The sequence below is a fragment of the Aquarana catesbeiana genome, linkage group LG06, assembly GCF_042186555.1.
Source record: "Aquarana catesbeiana isolate 2022-GZ linkage group LG06, ASM4218655v1, whole genome shotgun sequence".
Lineage (NCBI taxonomy): Eukaryota > Metazoa > Chordata > Amphibia > Anura > Ranidae > Aquarana > Aquarana catesbeiana.
In genome coordinates, this window is record NC_133329.1 from 105,771,530 (window position 1) to 105,790,792 (window position 19,263).

At 44.5% G+C, this 19,263-nt stretch overlaps 1 protein-coding gene across 2 annotated transcripts; it reads left to right on the forward strand.

Moving 5' to 3' along the window:
• Positions 1 to 298: 298 nt before the first annotated feature.
• On the forward strand, positions 299 to 18,606 carry MCRIP2 (MAPK regulated corepressor interacting protein 2). 2 transcript variants are annotated; one of them, XM_073636614.1, is made up of 5 exons: positions 299 to 477; positions 942 to 1,044; positions 9,746 to 9,870; positions 11,316 to 11,411; positions 14,183 to 18,606. In XM_073636614.1, exons 1-5 carry the CDS (start codon positions 426 to 428, stop codon positions 14,251 to 14,253), a joined length of 447 nt encoding a protein of 148 aa, XP_073492715.1. In that variant the 5' UTR covers positions 299 to 425; the 3' UTR covers positions 14,254 to 18,606. The 2 variants fall into 2 exon arrangements, with proteins under 2 accessions (XP_073492715.1, XP_073492716.1); XM_073636615.1 differs by having other exon boundaries at positions 9,749 to 9,870.
• Positions 18,607 to 19,263: the final 657 nt, after the last annotated feature.

The following is a 19,263-nucleotide window of genomic DNA, read 5'->3' on the forward strand; positions in this document are numbered from 1 at the left end:
AAATTCAATCATTTTCTTTGTTTAATATTTGTATCTGTCTATCTTTACACAGGGCATGCTGGGACATGTAGTTCTACAAGCAGTGGCACCTGTTGCTGTCCTAGCAGAGCATGCTGGGAATTGTAGTCCTCTCTACTGAATAACCTTAATCTATCAGGCTGATGCCTCTAGAGAGGGTTGTATAACCTTCTCCTGCCCGGACAGCATTCCCAGTACAGTATTGCAGCCAGACGCTCTGTTATTGCACAACCAAAGTTAGATAAGCACTGTAGTGCGGCGGTCCCTTTAAGATCCCCGGAGGGGGCGTGTCCTCCTGCACATGCCTTCTTAAAGCAGCAGCTGCAGCAGTCAAAAGTCAGAGTCTGCCTGCTGATCATACAAGTACCAGGGGGGCATCTCACCCTACAGCCCCCTCCCTCCCCGACATGTACACCATCACCAGAGGACCCAGCAAGCTGACCACCCAGAGGAGAACAGGTGAGTGTGTGATGATTGGGGGGGTGCCTGCCTGTGCTCTGTCCTCTGCATGCTCCTCTATGTGTGTAGTGGGCATACTCAGCAGACATGGGGACCTCCAGATACAAGAGTGCCATTGGTGTGATCTGCTGTCTCTACGTGATCTTTATTGATGCAAAACAATTTCCAAGGACGATGCATGGCTAAGTCTGTGCGACACTGGAGGGCTGCCACCCCGGCGTTCCTGGTCCTGGCTTCTGATTGGTTAATGTTACCATAAACACCCCCTGGTATTCAGGGAGGACTGACTTTAGGGGATTTATTATTTTATTTTAATTTTTTATTGTGCAAGGAATGAAGGGTTCCAGGGACAACAGGCAGATGTACATCACAAATTTTATTATAACTGTTGTGTGCACATAAGATAATATAATATAGTGTGCCGGGCATTCCTAATCCTGATCTGTATGTGTTTCTCCTTGCAGGTCCCAAGCAGCAGATTGACACTAAGCTGCAGGAGCTGAAAATCAAGCAGCAGCTGCTGATCAACACTTCTTCATCATCCAACGGCTGGGACCCCCTTCCAAGGTCAGTGCTGGTGGGGGTGTATCGGTTGGGGAAGGTGGGGGTGCACCGACTCTCCATGGCAGGATCTCTGACCGGGGTGAAAGGCAATGCCGCTGCTTGACCTTGTATAGAGGTTACCATGTGCACACTGTCCCTGTCACATGTGAAGGGAGGGGTGTGGCCAGGCGAAGGCGGAGAGGCAGGGGCCGGATCCTCGTAACCCTTTGCTGCCCTTGTTGACTGATGTCACATGTCTGCTTGGCAGCAGAGCCAAAATTTCAGAGTGTTCCCTTTATACTTGCTCCATGACGCCCTTGTGTAACTTAATGCACTGGGCAGATGAATGACTGCATGTGGATTATTATTAATATCATAGCTCCCAACTGTCCTCTGATTTCGAAGGGACTGTCCCTTATTTGGAGCAATGTCCCTCTGTCCTCCTCATTTGTCCCTCATTTTGGACTGATCTATATAGATGTGTATATAAAATGCACTTTTTATCTATCAAAGTGTTTCCCAGTGCTAAACCTTCCATCTGATTTCTAAATTGCTGCATTTGTAAATTCCAAAAGCCAATATAAAGGAAAAGTGGTGGTAAAAAAAGCACTTGTGGGTTTAACTAATCTTGGGTTTTTTTTTTGTTTTTGTTTGTTTTTTTTTTTTTATAACCATCTCAAAAAGTTGGGAGGTATTAATAATAATAATAATTATTGTACAGGATTTATATAGCGCCAACAGTTTGCGCAGTGCTCTACAACATGAGGACAGACAGTACAGTTCAATACAGGAGGAATCAGAGGGCTCTGTTTGTTAGAGCTTACAATCTAGAGGGGATGGTCAAGTGGTAGAAAAGGTAATAACTGTGGGGGATGAGTTGATTTGGGGGGGAGGGGGGGGGGAGATAAAACCACCGTAATTAGGTGGGGGCAGGATAGGCTTCTCTGAAGAGGAGGGTTTCCAGAGATTGAGTAGGAGTGCAGAAAGTCGGACAGATTGGGGTAAGGAGTTCCAGAGGATGGGGAAAGGCTCAGGAGAAGTCCTGGAGGTGAGCATGAGAGGTGACAAGAAAACTAGAGAGCAGAAGGTCTTGGGAGGACAGAAGAGACCGATTTTGGTTGGTGTTGGCATCATAGGACCTCTGATTATACTCTTTTTGTGTACTGAATCAAGGTAAGGGAGCCAATGAAGTGTAATAAGTAAATGCAACTAATGGATGGCATCTAATGAAAGCACTAGCACATCTGCCTTGCAGCACTGGGGTCCTCAGTTCAGTTTCCTCCCACACTCCAAAGACATGCCGGTAAGTTAACTGGCCCCTGTCCAAATTGGCCCTAGCATGTGCATGAGATGGCGACTTTAGTTTGTAAGCTCCTGAGGGCAGGGACTTATGTGACTGTACAGCGTTGTGTAACTTGTTGGCGCTGTATGAATAGCGTACACGGGGCTTCTGGGATCGTTCCAGGTCAATCTGAAATATTTGTGCTTGGCTCTTTTTCCAGATGAGTCAGGGCTCGTTCACACCGCGTGCATTTTTTTTTTTTTTTTTTGCACTGGCTCAAAGCAGGTCACCGCAAGGGCACAGAGAATAGTGTGCCTCATTTACACCGCAATGTTACATGGGCATTGCATTTAATTACAACCTGTCTGCATTTAACACAACACATCGGAATGCATGTACATGCAATGTAACTAAATAAAGATAGAAAAAAAATTAAATTGTAGTTTGACCCTTCCAGGCAGCTGTCACTTCACAAGAGATGATCAGAAAATGTGTACCAACGCGCAAAAAAAAGCAACATAACGCACATGCATAAAATGCTTGTTTCAGATCGGTGACTCTGAATGTATGGAAGCCAGAGGCAGGCAGGCTATTAGTATTAAGTGGCTGGTAGTAGCCCCAGTATCTCCCTCAGGACAACTTTCTTTTAGAATTTATTCACAATGGCATGTTGCAGTAATGAATGAAGGAAGGGGGTGGAGCTATCAGTCATCCATTCATAGATTCTGTCATTCATTGAAGCTGAAGTACACCTTCTATGAATGGCGGATCTGGCAGGAAAGGATGGGGCATAGTTAAGCTTTCTTGATGAGGGCTTCTGACAGCCCTTTAACTGTATTAACCCCTACCGCAACTGGAAATTACAGGCTACATTTCAGCCTATACACTTTAAAGTGTCCGCCTAACACAACTCATGAAAATGCGTGCATTGTGTTGCAGCGTGCTGTGGTGTGGACCTGCCTCTTAGGCTGGATTCACACCTATGCAGTTTTAGTGCTTTTTGCATTTTGCAGATCTGCACTACAGAACGTGTTCCATAGGAAACCATGTTAAATGGACTGTAGTGCAAATATGCAAAAAGCACTAAAAATGCATAGGTGTGAATCCAGCCTTAGATGGGAGTTCAGTACATGGAAATCCTACCTTAATAAATAAGACGGGTGGTATAGTAGATCTTACAGCCTTGCTACTTTGTGTTTATTTCAAACTCTAGCTTTGGGCCAGTTTATACGACACTACAGCTTATGTGTGTGGTGTGTGTTGTGTGTTGTTTTTTTTTTTTTTTTTTTTTTTTTTTCTAAAGGCAAATCCACTGTGCACTTGGAAGTACAGTTGCTGTAGATCTGAGGGGGACATGCATGCAAGAAAAATAAAAAAACAGCATTTTTGCTTGCACATGATTGGATGATAAAATCAGCAGAGCTTCCCCTCCTTTTAGATCTTCCCCCTTAGATCTACAGCAACTGAACTTCCAAGTGCACTTGTAGTACAAATGTGTCCTTGAGTAGAGCTTGCCCCCACCAAATGACCCTTTGACCTCCTTTTGATCAGGAGGACATAGTTCCTGTGTTAAACTGGCCGTGCAAGTTAGGCCTCGTACACACGGTCCGATTGTTGGACGACCGAGCGTCTGATCTTTGTCAAAAGCGCGTGTGCAGGATTTTGTCTAGCATACTAACTATCCGCAAATTGTCGTTTGACAAACACAAATGTAGTGATGTACTATGAGAGTATAAAGAGGAAGTTTATTTCTCAAGCACCACCCTTTGGGCCCCTTCTGCTAATTTCATGTTAGTAGAAGTTTGGTGAGCGTTGATTCGCGATTTTCAGATCACACAAAACAAATGCCTTTTAAAATAGGTTTGGCATAACTGCATCAGTATCACCAGCAAAGCAGCTTCATTATTATCGTATTAAAGAAGATGAGACTGTGCGCTGCATTTCGACATTTCATCAATTGCCGCGTCACGAATGTTAATTCTAGATTACGAACGCTAGTTTACAAGACTGAACTCTTCCCGATCGTTCCTCGATTCCGAGCATGCGTGGTTGTACTTTTGACTTTTGTGTGACGATTTCTGCACTGAGCATCCAAAAATCAGCCGACAAAAAAGTTAGTCTGCACATCCAGCTTTTGTCTGATGGAAAAAGTCAAATCGGCTGTTGGAAGCACCGTACTAACAATCCGCAGATAGCTGGTCTTATGAATTTTTCCTTACGATTTTCGCATCGTGTGTACGAGTGCCTTATGCCGCGTACACGCAACCGGTTTTGCCGTCGGAATAAACTCCGAAGGAACTCTGACGGAATTCCCTTTAAGCGGTCTTGCCTACACACGGTCAAACCAAAGTCCAACTGTCCAGAACGTGGTGATGTACGACAGGACTAGAAAAAGTAAGTTCAATAGCTTCCGTCTCGTACTTTCTTCAGAGCATGTGTCGTTTTTGGTCCGTCAGAACAGCATACAGATGAGCGGTTTTCCCGATAGGAATTGGTTCCGTTGGAAATATTTAGAACATGTTCCATTTCTAGGTCCAACCGAATTTTCAAGAAAAAAAAAGTCTGAGGCATACACTCGATCGGAATAGACGATGAATAGCTTCCATCAGACTTTTTCTGTCGGATGTTCCGCTCGTGTGTACACAGCTTTAGTGTTTAAAGTATCCCATTTGGGTGTGGGTTTTTTTTTTTTTTTAATACACGCCTAGACCATGACACAGCATTAATCTAGGGTGGTGAATGGTAAAACCCAACAAGGACTTCTCCCTTTAACACACATAAAATCCAATTGTTCACCTTTATCATAGATTTGTAGTCCTGGCACACATCATTTTTTATTTAATATATAATCTATGACTCCAAATATGTTTTCCTACCATTGCGTAATCCAGTTGTACTGTATGTAGTTTATACTACTATAGATTAGATTAGATTGGAAGGAAACCAGTAGAGAGACTAAAGTCTGTCTTTAGTGACCTCTGGCCTTCTACTGTATGTCTGCTTACTTTCTTAGTTGGTGATTATGGTTACAGCATGTAGAAGGTACAGTGGAGGTGTTGGCCATAGCAGCTAATCCAATGTGTCCTTTCACTTTCTAATTTTATAAAAATAGCAGCAGAATGCTGGATGTTATGGGCATCTACTCCCAACTACATCAGGCCAGTGCATCATGCTGGGTCTGCATTAATAGAGAATTCATCAGTGTTTTGAAATAAGTCCATGCTTGATTGTAAAAAGGGAACGCCATTGAAAAATACTTTGAAAGTGCCTTTTGCCTTTAGCAATCACTTTTTGGAATGAATGGTTAGAAACGTCTTTGTTTTGAGAAAACCTTTCTACCCTTCTCCTTCACATCGTCTTGTCACTGCACACGAAAAACATTGTCCATTTTGATCCCAAAGAACGAAAGTTCCAAAAAAATGTTTTTGAAGGAAACTCTATTAGTGTATGACTAACTTTTTATATTCTAGAGCGATCCATTCCAAACTGTATAAAAAGCAGATTGATTAACCGTGCTCAATGGTGGAAGATGGATCACAAGTCCTTGATATTTTCAATACAAGCACAGGCTCTGCTGCAGGGGGGGACCCAGAACCCAGAACCCAGTAGAGACACTGCAAAACAAGAGGGTGCACCAGCCTTGCACATTACCCAAGTGGTATCTTTAGGAATACCACTTGGGTAATGCGCAAGGCTGCTGCACCCTCTCTTCTTTGTTTTGCAGTAGTCCAAACTGTATACAGCTGATTCAGGCTAGTTGGTCATCAGTGCAGTGTAGGGAAACTTTTATGGAGTAGGGCTTATGAATGAAGTGTACATGTCCCTGTATACTATATGGCCTCCTTTTACACAGGCGTACACCTGCGTGAAGGGCTGTGTTTGCATGCATGGGATGGACAGGTATTTTGGGCATCTGAATGCAGGCAGTCCCATTCATGTCAATTGAGACAAGAAGACTGCGCAGACATAGCGGCTGCTCTCAATTTGACATCCATGTAAGTGTGAGCGTGTCCCCAAACGCAAACAGTGTGAGTTTGGGGACACATGCATACTGAAGTCAAACTGTACAAACAAATTGCCACAGCCCCCACCAATAACTGGCCTTTGCAGCAAGGAGCACATGGAAGGGCGACTCATGTCAAACAAAACCAAAAGAAGTTCCCAACTCAACTTACCAGCCATTCTGCAACCAACCAAATTATCCTGTCCAATTGTATGTGTTAAAAACAGGGGTTTCGTTTGCACACATTTTGCAAATAAATGCATAAGCTGCACAGCCACTTCACCCCAGTATTATCTGCAGTCCTAACTCTGCATTTTAGAGTGCGTCACCTTAAAGGCTCACCTGCCCTCTACCTAGACATTATAATAAATGTGCTTCCACTGTTGAGGCTCTCAAAATTTAGAGTTATAGGACTGCAGATAATACTGGGGTGCCTGTAGGGTGCCTTGGATTCAAACCTATGGCCCTAGTGCTGCCCAGCGGATGTGCTAACCACGTAGCCACTGTGCTGCCCCCATGAATAGGACTACATGGAACACCTGCGCATCCCATGCGGGCAAATGCAGCCCTTTTGTACAGGTGTACTCTTAGGCCTGGTTCACACACATGCAATTCTGGATGCGTTTTTAAACGCACAATCTTGCATGACGGGCTAGATATTATATGATCCTATTGAGGTGGTTCACACTGATACGATCCACACGCATTGCGTTTTGAGTGCAATTACGAAAGGGGTCCTATGAGTTTGGAGCGGTATGATCCAGATTCGTAAGCGATAGAGTATAGTGGCATATGGAGATCAGTGTTCACATACGTAGGATTGCGATTGACAGGCATCTTTTGCATTACCTCCAGCATGAGGTTATGAGTAAGTGCTAGTCACAGCAGGAAACCCAAACTTTTACGGTAATCCCACACTGTCTGTGATGTCTTTTGCATGAAGGAGAGAGAGATGCAATTTCACCATTCATAGGCTTAAAGTACAAGTCCACCCTATCTAGCCCTGAAAAGAAGAAATTGCAATATATAGCTTTTCTGAAGCCGCTCTGGTCCCACGCTGAGTTGTCAGCGGCGGCTTTGCTGTGTAAGTGGGTGCAGAGGAGTAAGCCGACAACAGAAGCCCTATACCGTAGTAAGTCTATGGGTGATGTCACTTCTCATTAATTTCCCAACCGTTGTCGGCTGTGTCCTCTGCAGAGCTTCCTCTGCTGGAGCAGAGTGGCTTCAAAAAAGTTATGTATAGCGATTTTCTTCTTTACAGGGTTAGATAGGTTACTATTAGATCGTGGATGCTAGTAGGTTTACAGATTTAAGTGTTGGGGTGGACTTCTACTTTCAGTACGCCCGTGTGAACAAGGCCTCACAGTACAACATGAATCTTCCTTGAGGAGGATATCGTATCACTCTAGACCAAAAAACTGGTGAAATTTATACCCCTGTTGATCAAAAAGAGGTTCTGAAGACCAGGCTGGTAGGTTTGCATAATATCTGCTCTGATCTGGAAATCATATTTGGGCAGCAGATGAGACGTTCTTCTTCTGAATGCTAAATCAAGGGTATCCTTGACGTCTGCTTTGATCTGCCATTAAAGGCCTTCTTGTCTAAAGCTTCATGTAATTTATGTGGCACAGTGCCTGATCTGGTATAGTTCCTTTGTACTGAGACAAATGTGGCGGCTGCTATTGCTGACCTGCTTCAGAAAATGCTAGTTGCCCGGTTACTGTCCTAAATATTTTCAACTACACCATGATCTGAAAAAAAAGCAGACAAATTGGTGGGGGGGTTGTTGGAAGTCAAAACTCCAGATCTGTAACTTAAAGCAGTACTGAAGCCAAAGGATCACAATAACCAGGGAAGTAGTATGTTCAGGAAGAGGTCAGCACCGGCAGCCTCCTTACTGACTGCAGGATTCCTTTTATAGTAAATTTGTAATAACTTTTGGCAAGTCAAACCTAGGCACACCAAGAGGAAGTGACAATACCTACTGCTTTATTCAGATACTTCTGTTATGAAGTGACCTCTGTCTCCAAATTGCCTCTGTGTCATCACCATTTCACACACTCCCTTGATGGCGACAAAATTGGCCGTGTTGGTACACATTGTAAAGGCATGGTCCGCTGTTGTCATCTTTTGCAAAACTGGTCCAGAGTATACATGGTCAGCTGTTTTCACCCATCAGCATAACACCCCCCCCCCCCCCCCCCCCCCCCCCCCCCGATGTTCTAGCCCCTGCCCCAGGAACCAGGAAATGCCTTGCAGCCATCTCTAGAGTACTTGAATTGGCTATAAAAAGGCTGCAGGAGATCAGCAGCACTAAAATGCAACTGAATGGAAAAATTGTGAAATATTATCTAGCCCTTAGGGCACTTTTCCTTGCATTTGTATACTTTTCCTTTCACTGACACCAACGGTGGGGGAATTTTTCCTTTTTTGAAGGACAGTTAACTGGCCCTTTTTTGTTTTGTTAGTTTAGAGGACCCCCCCCCCCCCCCAGTCTAGAACAATGGTTCTCAATCTCTTAAAGTACCCCCAATAATCCATGTTTTTGGAATTTCCCTTTGATAAAATGGCTGTCATAAATGCCAAGCCATTGATTTAAAGCAAATGTGCAAGGTGAAGGAAATCCTTGAGCACCAAGATTGGGAGCCAATGGTTTAGAACAGTGGTCTCCAAACTTTGTGGCCCTTTACTTGGCTTTTATCTGGCCCTTGGGGCACTATTCTCCCACTGATACAAGACACTATTCCTCCTAATGATATCAACAATGGGGCACTATTCCTCCCAATGATACCAAAAATGTAGCTCTATTCTTCTCCGTAATATCAAATGTGGTGACGTTTACACCCACTGATGCCAGCCCCCCTAAAGGCCAATAAACTGGCCCTTTGTTTAGAAAGATTGGCGGCCCCGGGTCTAGAAGTAAAATTGAAGACTGCACAGGCCAATCATGGGGGATGTGAGGTGGGGGTAGCTTTGCACCACAGAAACTGCTTCAGATTTTCTATGATGGATCACCCCAGGTTTCACAGTTTCTGGGATACTCTACAAGGCTTGTTGGAATCTAAGCAGGCATCTCCTATTTCTTACAGCGACCAAGCTAGATCAGCATAGAAGACAAATTAATCTGAGTCTGGTTTAGATCAGCTGACTTAATTTTTAGCTGCCCTCCCACTTTCCAAATCGAGGACAAATTTGTAGATCAGTTATATTTAAAGATCTAAGCTGCTCTGCCATTAGAAATCATGGAGAAGACTTTGTCTATAGGTCTTCTGATGTAATGTTTTTTATTGCTGCCATAAGGAGTACAACAAGGCACAATACCATGTAGGTTGCATTTCTGTTAAAGAGTAAATATAACAGACAACGTAAAATGTAGTTATATTTTCACACAAGACAGTACAGGTCTTCTTTTAACATGTTCACTTTCTACTTGTCCACAGCAGTTGTGCTCCCAAACTGGTGTTTAATCGGGTGAACGGTAAACACACCCCATCTGTCAGCCCCCCTGCAGAGGAGGAGGTGTACACACCGGCACACGAGGAGAACGTTCGTTTTGTTTACCAGGGTAAGTGTATGACCCCCCCCCCCCCCCCTCCACCTAAGCTGGTATTACTGTAAATCCATGTGTGAACGATCGTGCACCTTAAGCTGAAGGGGAAAAAAAAGCTCTGAGCCATTCTGGAAAATGCACCGTGAAATCCAATCCTTAGACTGGCTCTGGCTTAAAGGGGAATTCCAGCCCTTGCCCCTGGTTTGACACCTTGTTGAGTATATGTTCTAAAAGAACCTCTTAATGGGGGGGGGAGCAGCTGCCATTGCTGATCTCTTCTGAAAATACTAATTGCTTGGCTGTCATGCTAAAGCAAGGACTTGAACAGTCTGCATTGATGACTCGGGACTAATATAGTGATAAACCTTTCCTGACTAGTGGCCAGACACAGACAGAATGTTAGGATTTTTAAAGAAGAGCCAGGCAATGGCATAGGAAAACCCAGAGGCAGGGAAACCCAACATGCGCTTTAGGGGGAAGATGCACTTTAAGTAAAGAGGGAGGTGTTCTGTTGGCCAAATCGGGAGCCAGCAACACAGCTTATCCATAAATACAGTAGAGTGAGAAAAAAATTGTAATAGTAGGACAGAAAGTGTGTTCCTGGCTGGCTCGCCAGATGTGAATAATAGTGGGTGGGTGAACTAATGCAGCCCCCACAATGAAAGACTGGTGAGCTGCAAGTTATTACATTTTTGACTTGGGTTTTATAACCCGATCCACCTGCTTGAGCCTCTGGTTACAATACATTGCCTTTTATAACAATACCATGGGAGTTGCCAGTCTTGTTCCTCTACATAAGTACGAATACGTCACCTGTGTGTATTATACAATACTTCCGGAAGAGCCTGTGGAACTTGTGTCAGAGTAGCTCCAAGGCTTGTTTACATTGCTGCGAGCTTTCCTTATCTCGGGAAACGCAAAAAATGAGAGCGATGGAGCTATGTATACAGACAGACATAACTGAGATGGAAGGAGAACAAAAAAAAAAAAATGCAAAGCTCAAACGCTGTATTAAAAAAAAAAAAAAAAAAATTGTGAACAAAACACAGCGGAAAAATGCTCAAAGACGCTACGCTCAGGTGTGAATGCAGCCTCCTTAAAAGGTCATAAAAGACTTGGGCTGATGCTGCTGACGATTTTCTGAAAGTGCTGGTTGTGCTGAGTTATGCGATTTGGTACTTTGCTAACTTCTTCCTCATCTGTATACTTTTGTTCTGGGTGGGGTTTCAAAGTCAGGTGTCTTTCTCTGCATCTTGTTTGCTGTCATTCTTCAAACAAGTACTGAAGTCAGAGGGCCAGTGAAGAACCCTTTTATTTACCTTCACCTCTGACAACCATTGATCTGACATTTTAGAAGGCGATGTCATCCTCAATATTTCTCAGATTTATCCTGTCTATACCAGTCCATGCTGTTCCTAGTAAGCTCCTATAGCCATCCCTTTTTTATTTGTCATCAACAGCTTGGCAAGAGGTACAGCATCAGTTGGAGAAACCAGAACTAAATGGATGTGCACCTCAACAATATCAAGATCAGACTACAGATTCATCTCCTAAGAGTAAGACCATATGATCATGAATATAAGAGGAGGGGGTTGGGTCAATGTATGTAATGACATCTATCTTGTTGGCTTCTCTGGTGTGACATTAAACCCATCACTGCGGTATAACCACTGGCACTGAACTAGGGGGTGTTGAATGGCCCCCAACCAATTCATCACCTGGTTCCCCTCTGGCCCCTCACCCATGCGCATCCACCCATGCTGACCACACCTTGTCGAATTTAGACGGGCACTGCCTACTCTGGTATGTGAGTTTATACAGTGGTAACACTGAATCCACCGCCCTTTGCTAGGATTTGAGGGTAGGGGGTTTGGCCGACTTCCAGTGGAGCATTATCTCCCTCCTGGCATAAAACAGCGAGAACGTAATGCAGAGCTTAGTGTATCTGTCCCCCTTCACCTCACCTAAGTAGCTCAGCAGGAGTACCATGGCTTCCGATGGTACTCTAGTTCACCCCATGTCGCTAAGCTTCTCCGCTACCCCTTCCCAATATGCTCTGAGCCTGGAACAGGCCCAAACCATATGCCAGAATGTCCCTTCCTCGGTCCCGCATCTGGGGCAGGTCGAGTTCAGATGCCGGGACATTCTGGCCACTCTGCGTGGGGTGAAGTAGGCCCTATGTATAAATTTGAGCTGAATAAACCTGTCTTTGGCTGCTATCATAAAGGGGATGTAGGTGGAAATGCAGTCTTCCCTTTTGTCCTCCCCCAAAGCTGGGATGTCCTCCTTCCATTTGTCCATTGATCGGGTGGGTTTAACATCATGGGCTACTGTTGGGTATAGATACAGAGTGGAGAGGGGTTTTCCCATCACACTCGTAGTTAGCAGTCGTTCAACTGAGTCTGGTTCCAGAGTTACTGTGTCTGGGAATGAGCCCTCATCACATGTCTCAGTTGCCAATATTTAAAGTCAAAGGAATTGGGAAGTACTGGTGTTTCATTTCCCGGAAGAACATGATTGTCCCGTTTACCATTATATGTTTGAGGGTGGTGATCCCTCGTTTGGCCCACTGTGAGGGGACTGGTATATCACAAAGGTGGGGGGGCAGTGTAGGATTGCCCCACAGCGGGGTGTGCAGAGAGATGCAGTTTGGTTTGGCATAGATAACTCTGGCCTCCCGCCATGCTCTAATAGTTGTCTTCATGGGGACCGTCAAGGGGTGGGGAGCTTTCATTGCCCTATATACTAAATTGCTCAAGGCCGCATATGACCCCAAGATAGCCGCTTCTAGTCTCACCACCGGATTCTGTCTGGGCTGGGAGAACCACCAGCGTTCGGTGACCAGGACGGCTGCCCAGTAGTACAGCAGGAAGTTTGGGAGAGCCAGACCTCCTCCCGATAGGGGAAGGTATAGTATCCATTTTGCCACCCTGGGTGGCTTCCCGGCCCAGATGAATGAAGTCAGTACTCCCTCCAAGCGCCTAAAGAAGGATCTAGGTATGTGGGGTGGGGTGTTCTGAAAAAAAATATATAAAAATGTAGGGAGGAATACCATTTTTGAGTAGGTTGACTCTACCCACTGGAGTAAGAGGGAGGGTGCGCCAGGCTTGTGCATTTGACTGTAAGAAGGGAGAGGAGAGGTTGCACGTTCTTCTCTCTAAATTTGTGTGTGGTGTTGCTAATCTTAATCCAAAGTCCTCAAAAAGGTCTAGTGCCCTCCGCAGCGTTTGTGAGGCATTTGCAAGATAAAGTAGGGTGTCGTCGGCGTATAGGGACACCTTTTCTTCTATCGTACCGACCACTATGCCCTTCAACCCTGTTTCAGTCCTCAGAGCAATGGCCAGGGGTTCTACCGCCAGGGCAAACAGTCCCGGCGATAGTGGGTAACCCTGATGGGTGCCCCTGCCCAGGGTAAAGGTATCAGAGTGTGCCATTCGTGCGATCCCTTGCTCTTGGGCTGGGATATAGCGTATCCGCAAGCATATCATGAATTTCGGTCCAAATCCGAACTTCAAGAGGACCCCCCCAAAGGAACTCCCACTCTATGCAGTCAAAGGCTTTTTTGGCGTCCAGTGAGGCCACCACTCCTGCCGACTCTGGTTGTGCCCTGTCCATGTGTGTAAAAAGCCTTCTAATGTTGATGTCTGTTCCCCTCCCCAGCATGAACCCTGTTTGATCCGGATGCACTAACGCAGTTATGACCATATTGAGTCTATTGGCTAACACTTTGGCTAGGAGTTTCGCATCAACATTTATCAATGAGATGGGACGGTATGAGGAGCACAGGGATGGGTCTTTGCCTGGCTTTGGGATCACAACTACCACTGCCTCACTCAGGGAATTCGGGAGCTCCTCCACCCTCTGCCTAAAGGGGAAGAACTTATGCACCAGGATACTGATGCCCCTTGTGAAGTTTGAGTGTGTGGAGTGGTAGTGGTATCCAATCCAGGGCTTTTTTAGGGCGGAGGTTCTACTACCCACCAAGTGGTTTTCCTGGAGGATGCAGATGTGTGGACTGTGGGTCTTAATGAATTGGAACACCAGAGATCTCTTAACCGGGGCAGTCACCCCTGGTGCTCCATGACAAAAAAAAAAAAGTAATACAGGGGTGGAGAAAGCATGAAACCCACTAGGTTTTTACTACTTAAAGGGTAACGTCACTCTTATGGGGAAAAACTGGCAAATTTTAGTGTATGTGTGTACTAAAATTTACATATTTGGGGGTTATTTAAGAAAGGCAAATCCACTTTGCACGGCAAGTGCAGTCACTTAGAAACTCAAAATAAGAAAAATAACTGATGTCTCTCCTTTTTTAATCTCCCTGCAGATTTTGTCCCTATTGACCTGGAAGAGTGGTGGGCAGAACGGTTCCTGGCAAACATTGAGAACTGTGCCTGAAAGACAGAGATTTCCCAAGATTGATCTATTTTTATTTAAAGAGAGAACATGCACAAGTCTGCCTCCATCGGTGACACCACAGCCATTGATAGACTGCGGACCACTTTCCATAGTGGAGCCCCGCAAGCTGGACGATGTGAAGACTCGATGCTGTCCCTATAGTTGTCTTTTTCAAGGATATAGAAGTCTCAACCTTGCTTGAAAAAAAAGCACAGAGGGTCTTGTTTAGAACAATGTCAAAAAGGAAAATGTCATCGTTGCCCATAGCAATTAGACTCCTTTTCCAAGTGCAGGTCTGAACATAAAGGGAGTCTAATTTTGCTATGGGCAACATCCATGAGGCTACAGGTACTGGATACCTTCCTAGGGGTGCTATAGGCCTTAGAAAGCAGGCTGGGAGTCATTTTGCACAGACAAGGCATTAAGTGTTTTTCTTCACGAATACAGCAAGTAAAGTTGTAGAAGAGAGGGGAGCTGACTTCTGTTTAACCACTTCCAGGGCATTCATCTTCCCTGTGCTTTTGCTACTTAAAGACTAAGTCCACCTTTTACAAAAGTAATTTAATGCACTATATTACCAAAAGTATTGGGATGCCTGCCTTTACACGCACATGAACTTTAATAGCATCCCAGTCTTAGTCAATAGGGTTCAATATTGAGTTGGCACACCCTTTGCAGCTATAACAGCTTCAACTCTTCTGGGAAGGCTATCCACAAGGTTTAGGAATGTCTATGGGAAGGTTTGACCATTCTTCCAGAAGTGCATTTGGTGTTCTATCGGGTTGAGGTCAGGACTTTGCAGGCCAGTCAAGTTCCTCCATCCCAAACTCCCTCATCCATGTCTTTATGGACCTTGCTTTGTGCACTGGTCCAAATCATTTGGCAGAGTGGGGATTATGGTGTGGGGTTGTTTTTCAGGGGTTGGGCTTGGCCTCTTAGTTCCAGTGAAGGGTACTCTTAAGGCGTCAGCATACCAAGACAATTTCATACTCTCACCTTTGTGGGAACAGTTTGGGGATGGCCCCTTCCTGTTCCAACATGACTGCGCACCAGTGCACAAAGCAAGGTCCATAAAGACCTGGATGGATGAGTGAGTTTGGGGTGGAGGAATGCGCCGGCATTGTCTCTGTGGGTGCCCGGCTGTGGCTTCACAGCTGGGCATGTGCGAGCCATGCTGCGACTGGCCGGGTAATCATCTGGAACCTGTGAAGTGTCCCAGATGATTGGGAGGGGAGAGGTGAACTTACTTCTGATGCTGCGGTGACCCGGGAGGAAGTGGGAGCTGGATCCCTCTAAAGAGTTTCTGCCCCCCCGCCCAAAAAAAAAAAAAATGACATGCCAAATGTGGCTTGTCAAGGGGTCACCTTCCCTTAAAGCGGAAGTTCCATTTTTGGGTGGAACTTAGCTTTAAGGAAAACTGCCATGAAAGAAATATGTAAACTGCTGCTTTGATAAGGTTTTCGTAGGGGGGAAAAAGCAAAATGGCTGGCTGGTGTCTTGAGTTAAAGTCATTGATCTAAAACAAAACTATCTCTACGGAAATTCTGATTTCTGACATTCGTTTGTTGCCTTGTTTTAGGTGTTTGGCTCAAATGTACTGATGCCAGGCTACTTGTATGTTCAGGAGAAAGTCGGTAATGGTGGCACACATTTCTCTTGTGACAGGTGTACTTTTATACACTACAGCCTACAAAATGTGCAAATCACAGATACACAAGGTGATTATTTTCAGTGCCTAAAGCACAAGATGCATCGGTGTGACAAAATGCCTGCTCTAGCCTTCATTGGACACTACTGGGGTGTATGCATTGATGTAGTGCAGAAAGTGGTGCTTCTGTTTATGGTAGTCTGAGTAAAGTGAGCCTGTCACTTTGCCCACCATAGTGTACTCCATCCCTGCAAACTGGGTACCACGAGTGCCTAGTTTTGGAACTCTAACATGTGCCAGTCCTTTGAGGGAACCCTGTATTGGCTCACTAAGGTACCCACATTGGATAGATGAATTTCGGGAGCCATGGTGAAGTTTTGCGTTAGAGTAAAAGCTGAGCACTCTGAACGGGGGGTGCAGGGTTTGGGCCTCCCTGGCCACAGAGTGAAAAAATCTAAGGGATTTGGCTTGTGCTACCTGCTTTGCAGACAGGATGAGAGAAAAGTTATAGATTCGCTTTAGACCGTATGGTCACTCTGGGCTGCTGCACTTTGCGCATTATTTTTGCATTGCAGTATTGAATAGACCTGCATGGTGCTGGTTGTGTCATCATTATGATGAGGCCGGGTCTGTGTGATGCGCTGTGAATGTGTCACGTCAAGGAATGGTCTCCACTCCTTGTCCTCCCTGTTTTCTTCTGGATTTTTTTTTTTTTTTTTGTATGCAAGGGATCTGTACAGAGTGGGAAATGTCTATTTTTCTAAAATAAAGTCAGTTTGTCTGGAATGTTCATCATTATTATTAAAAAAAAAAAAAAAAAAAATCTCAAACGCTCAACCACTCTAATGGCTGTGCGTTTGGATAACCACAGTCAGGGGGTTAAGCTACACAGGTCATTTTAAATCTTTTGGTAAGAAGATTTACCTACTTGCTGGAATTCACCTGAGATACACAGATAAAATAGCAAGTGAGTAATCATTAGGCATAGCAATTGATCACTAAACAGACGGATCAAATGGCTCCCTACAGAGTATACTACACAAGCTGCTTACAGATTGCTTAAAGCGGTTGTATACCCACAAAAAGAAAAAAAAAAACCCTGTAAGGCAAAGGCATAATGAGCTAGTATGCACTGCATACTAGTTCATTATGAAATACTTACCTTAGATCGCAGCCCCCGTATTGCAGCTTGGTCCACGTCGAAGGAGCTGACAGTTTGCCCTTGGCATCTCTTCTGGGTTTGTGGCTCCGGCGCCACGATGATGTTACTCCCGCGCATGCGTGCGGGAGTCTTCTTCCTGGCAAGGTCCAGCAGCGTCTGCCAGACCTTTAGTGCACATGCCCTGCTGATGTCAGCGGCTGCATGCAAAGTAAATATCTCCTAAACTGTACAGGTTTAGGAGATGTTAATTTTACCTATGGGTAAGCCTTATTATAGGCTTACCTGTAGGTAAAAAATACAAATGGGGGTATACAACCAATTTAAAGCTGAACTCCAGGAAAGGGAAAAATTCTCCCTTGCAGTTGGGCTGCCAAACCCATCCCCCTCCACCCCCCCTCCTTGCAAGCGTTAAAGTGATTGTAAATGATCACCCTGTAAAACAACCCATTCAGTTTAAAATAGAAATGAAAGGCGAAATATTTGTGCATAGATTAAAAAAAAAAAGGTATTGATAATGTTTTTTTATTTTATATATAAGTGATCACATTTTTTTAGTAGTACAGCTGAGCTACTAAAACTCTCCCGTGTAGCTCTAGTCCAGTGGTTCTCAACTCCTGTCCTCAGGACCCACTAACAGGCTAGATTTTAAGTATTACCTGGCTTGGGCAGGGCCAGATTAAGAGCATCATGGGCCTGGGGATGAGGATTTCGGTGGATCTTTTTATGGAAATAAATAAAATGAAAATGAAAAATTGTACCTGAAATTAGCAGGTACAATTGTTTCAAAGAAAACAAGTAATGCACTCCTCACCGTGGCCTGTATGCACGCTCTATTGCTGAAGAAAAAACATGTTGAAGCTTGGTTAACATTTGCTCCACAACATTTAGACAAGCCTGTGAGACACTGGGAGAATATAGTCTGGTCAGAGGAGACCAAAATGGAACTCTTTGGATGCCATAATACCCACCATGTTTGGGGGTCACTTCACCCTAAAAACACCCCCATACCAACAGTGACGTTTGGAGGTGGGAACATCATGGTGTTGGCGGGGCTTTTTTCAGCATACGGTACTGGCAAACTTCATATCATTGAAGGAAGGATGAATGGAAAAATGTACCAAGACATTCTTGATAAAAATCTGCTGCCATCTACCAGAATGATGAAGATGAAACGAGGGTGGACATTTCAGCAAGACAATCATCCCAATCACAAAGCCAAGGAAACTCTCAATTGGTTTCAAAGAAAGAAAATAAAGCTGTTAGAATGGCCCAGCCAATCACCTGACTTGAATCCAATAGAATCTATATGGAAAGAACTAAAGATTAGAGTTTATAAAAGAGGTCCACAGAACCTTCAAGGTTTGAAGACAAGATTTGAAGATCTGAGCAACACATGCGACTCGTTTCTCCATACAGGAAGCGTCTTGAAGCTTTCATTACCAACAAAGGATTTTGTACCAAGTATTAAATACATTTCAGTTAGTGGATTCAATACTTTTTCCCCATGTCCTTTCATTTTATTACACAGAACTTCATTTCTGAACCGATTTGTTTTGGTTTCTTTGTATTTATGGATTTTACTGTTGTGGGTTTAGTGAAACTATGAAGATTAGTATCAAGGGATTAAAATCGCCCTGTAGTGAGGCCCTCACCATTCCCAGATTATCTCTTCTTCTACCAGGAGATAAATATATAGACAGGACTGACCTGAGAACACATAAACCAAAAAGTGATGTTGGTGGCCTGAAATGCTCACAGACTTCTCACAGCACTCATGGTCTCCCCTCCATATTTCTCTGTCATCCATAATATAAATCCAACAGAGGGAGTAAGATCTTTTCATGTAGTAGCATTTAACCTCACATGATTTCACAAAGCTCCATTCACATTCAACTGATCACTGAAAACTGCTACTTTTGTGGCTTATTCCATATGGAGCTATTTATTTAATTGCTACTCTTAAACTGGCCACTTTTCAGCAATTTCAACCATATTTGATTGATTGAGAATCAAACGTGATCAAAATGGTTGCCTGAAGCAGTCTACTGCTTAGGAGTTCAATCAGCCAACTACAGGAGGAGCTCCAGTATCCCAGAAGGCTGCAGGGGAAGGGGCAACTTCCAGTTCAGATCGTCGTGGTGCATCTGAACGGAAGTGGGAGCGGGTACCTGTCAAGACCAGGTACCCGCTCCCCTTCAAA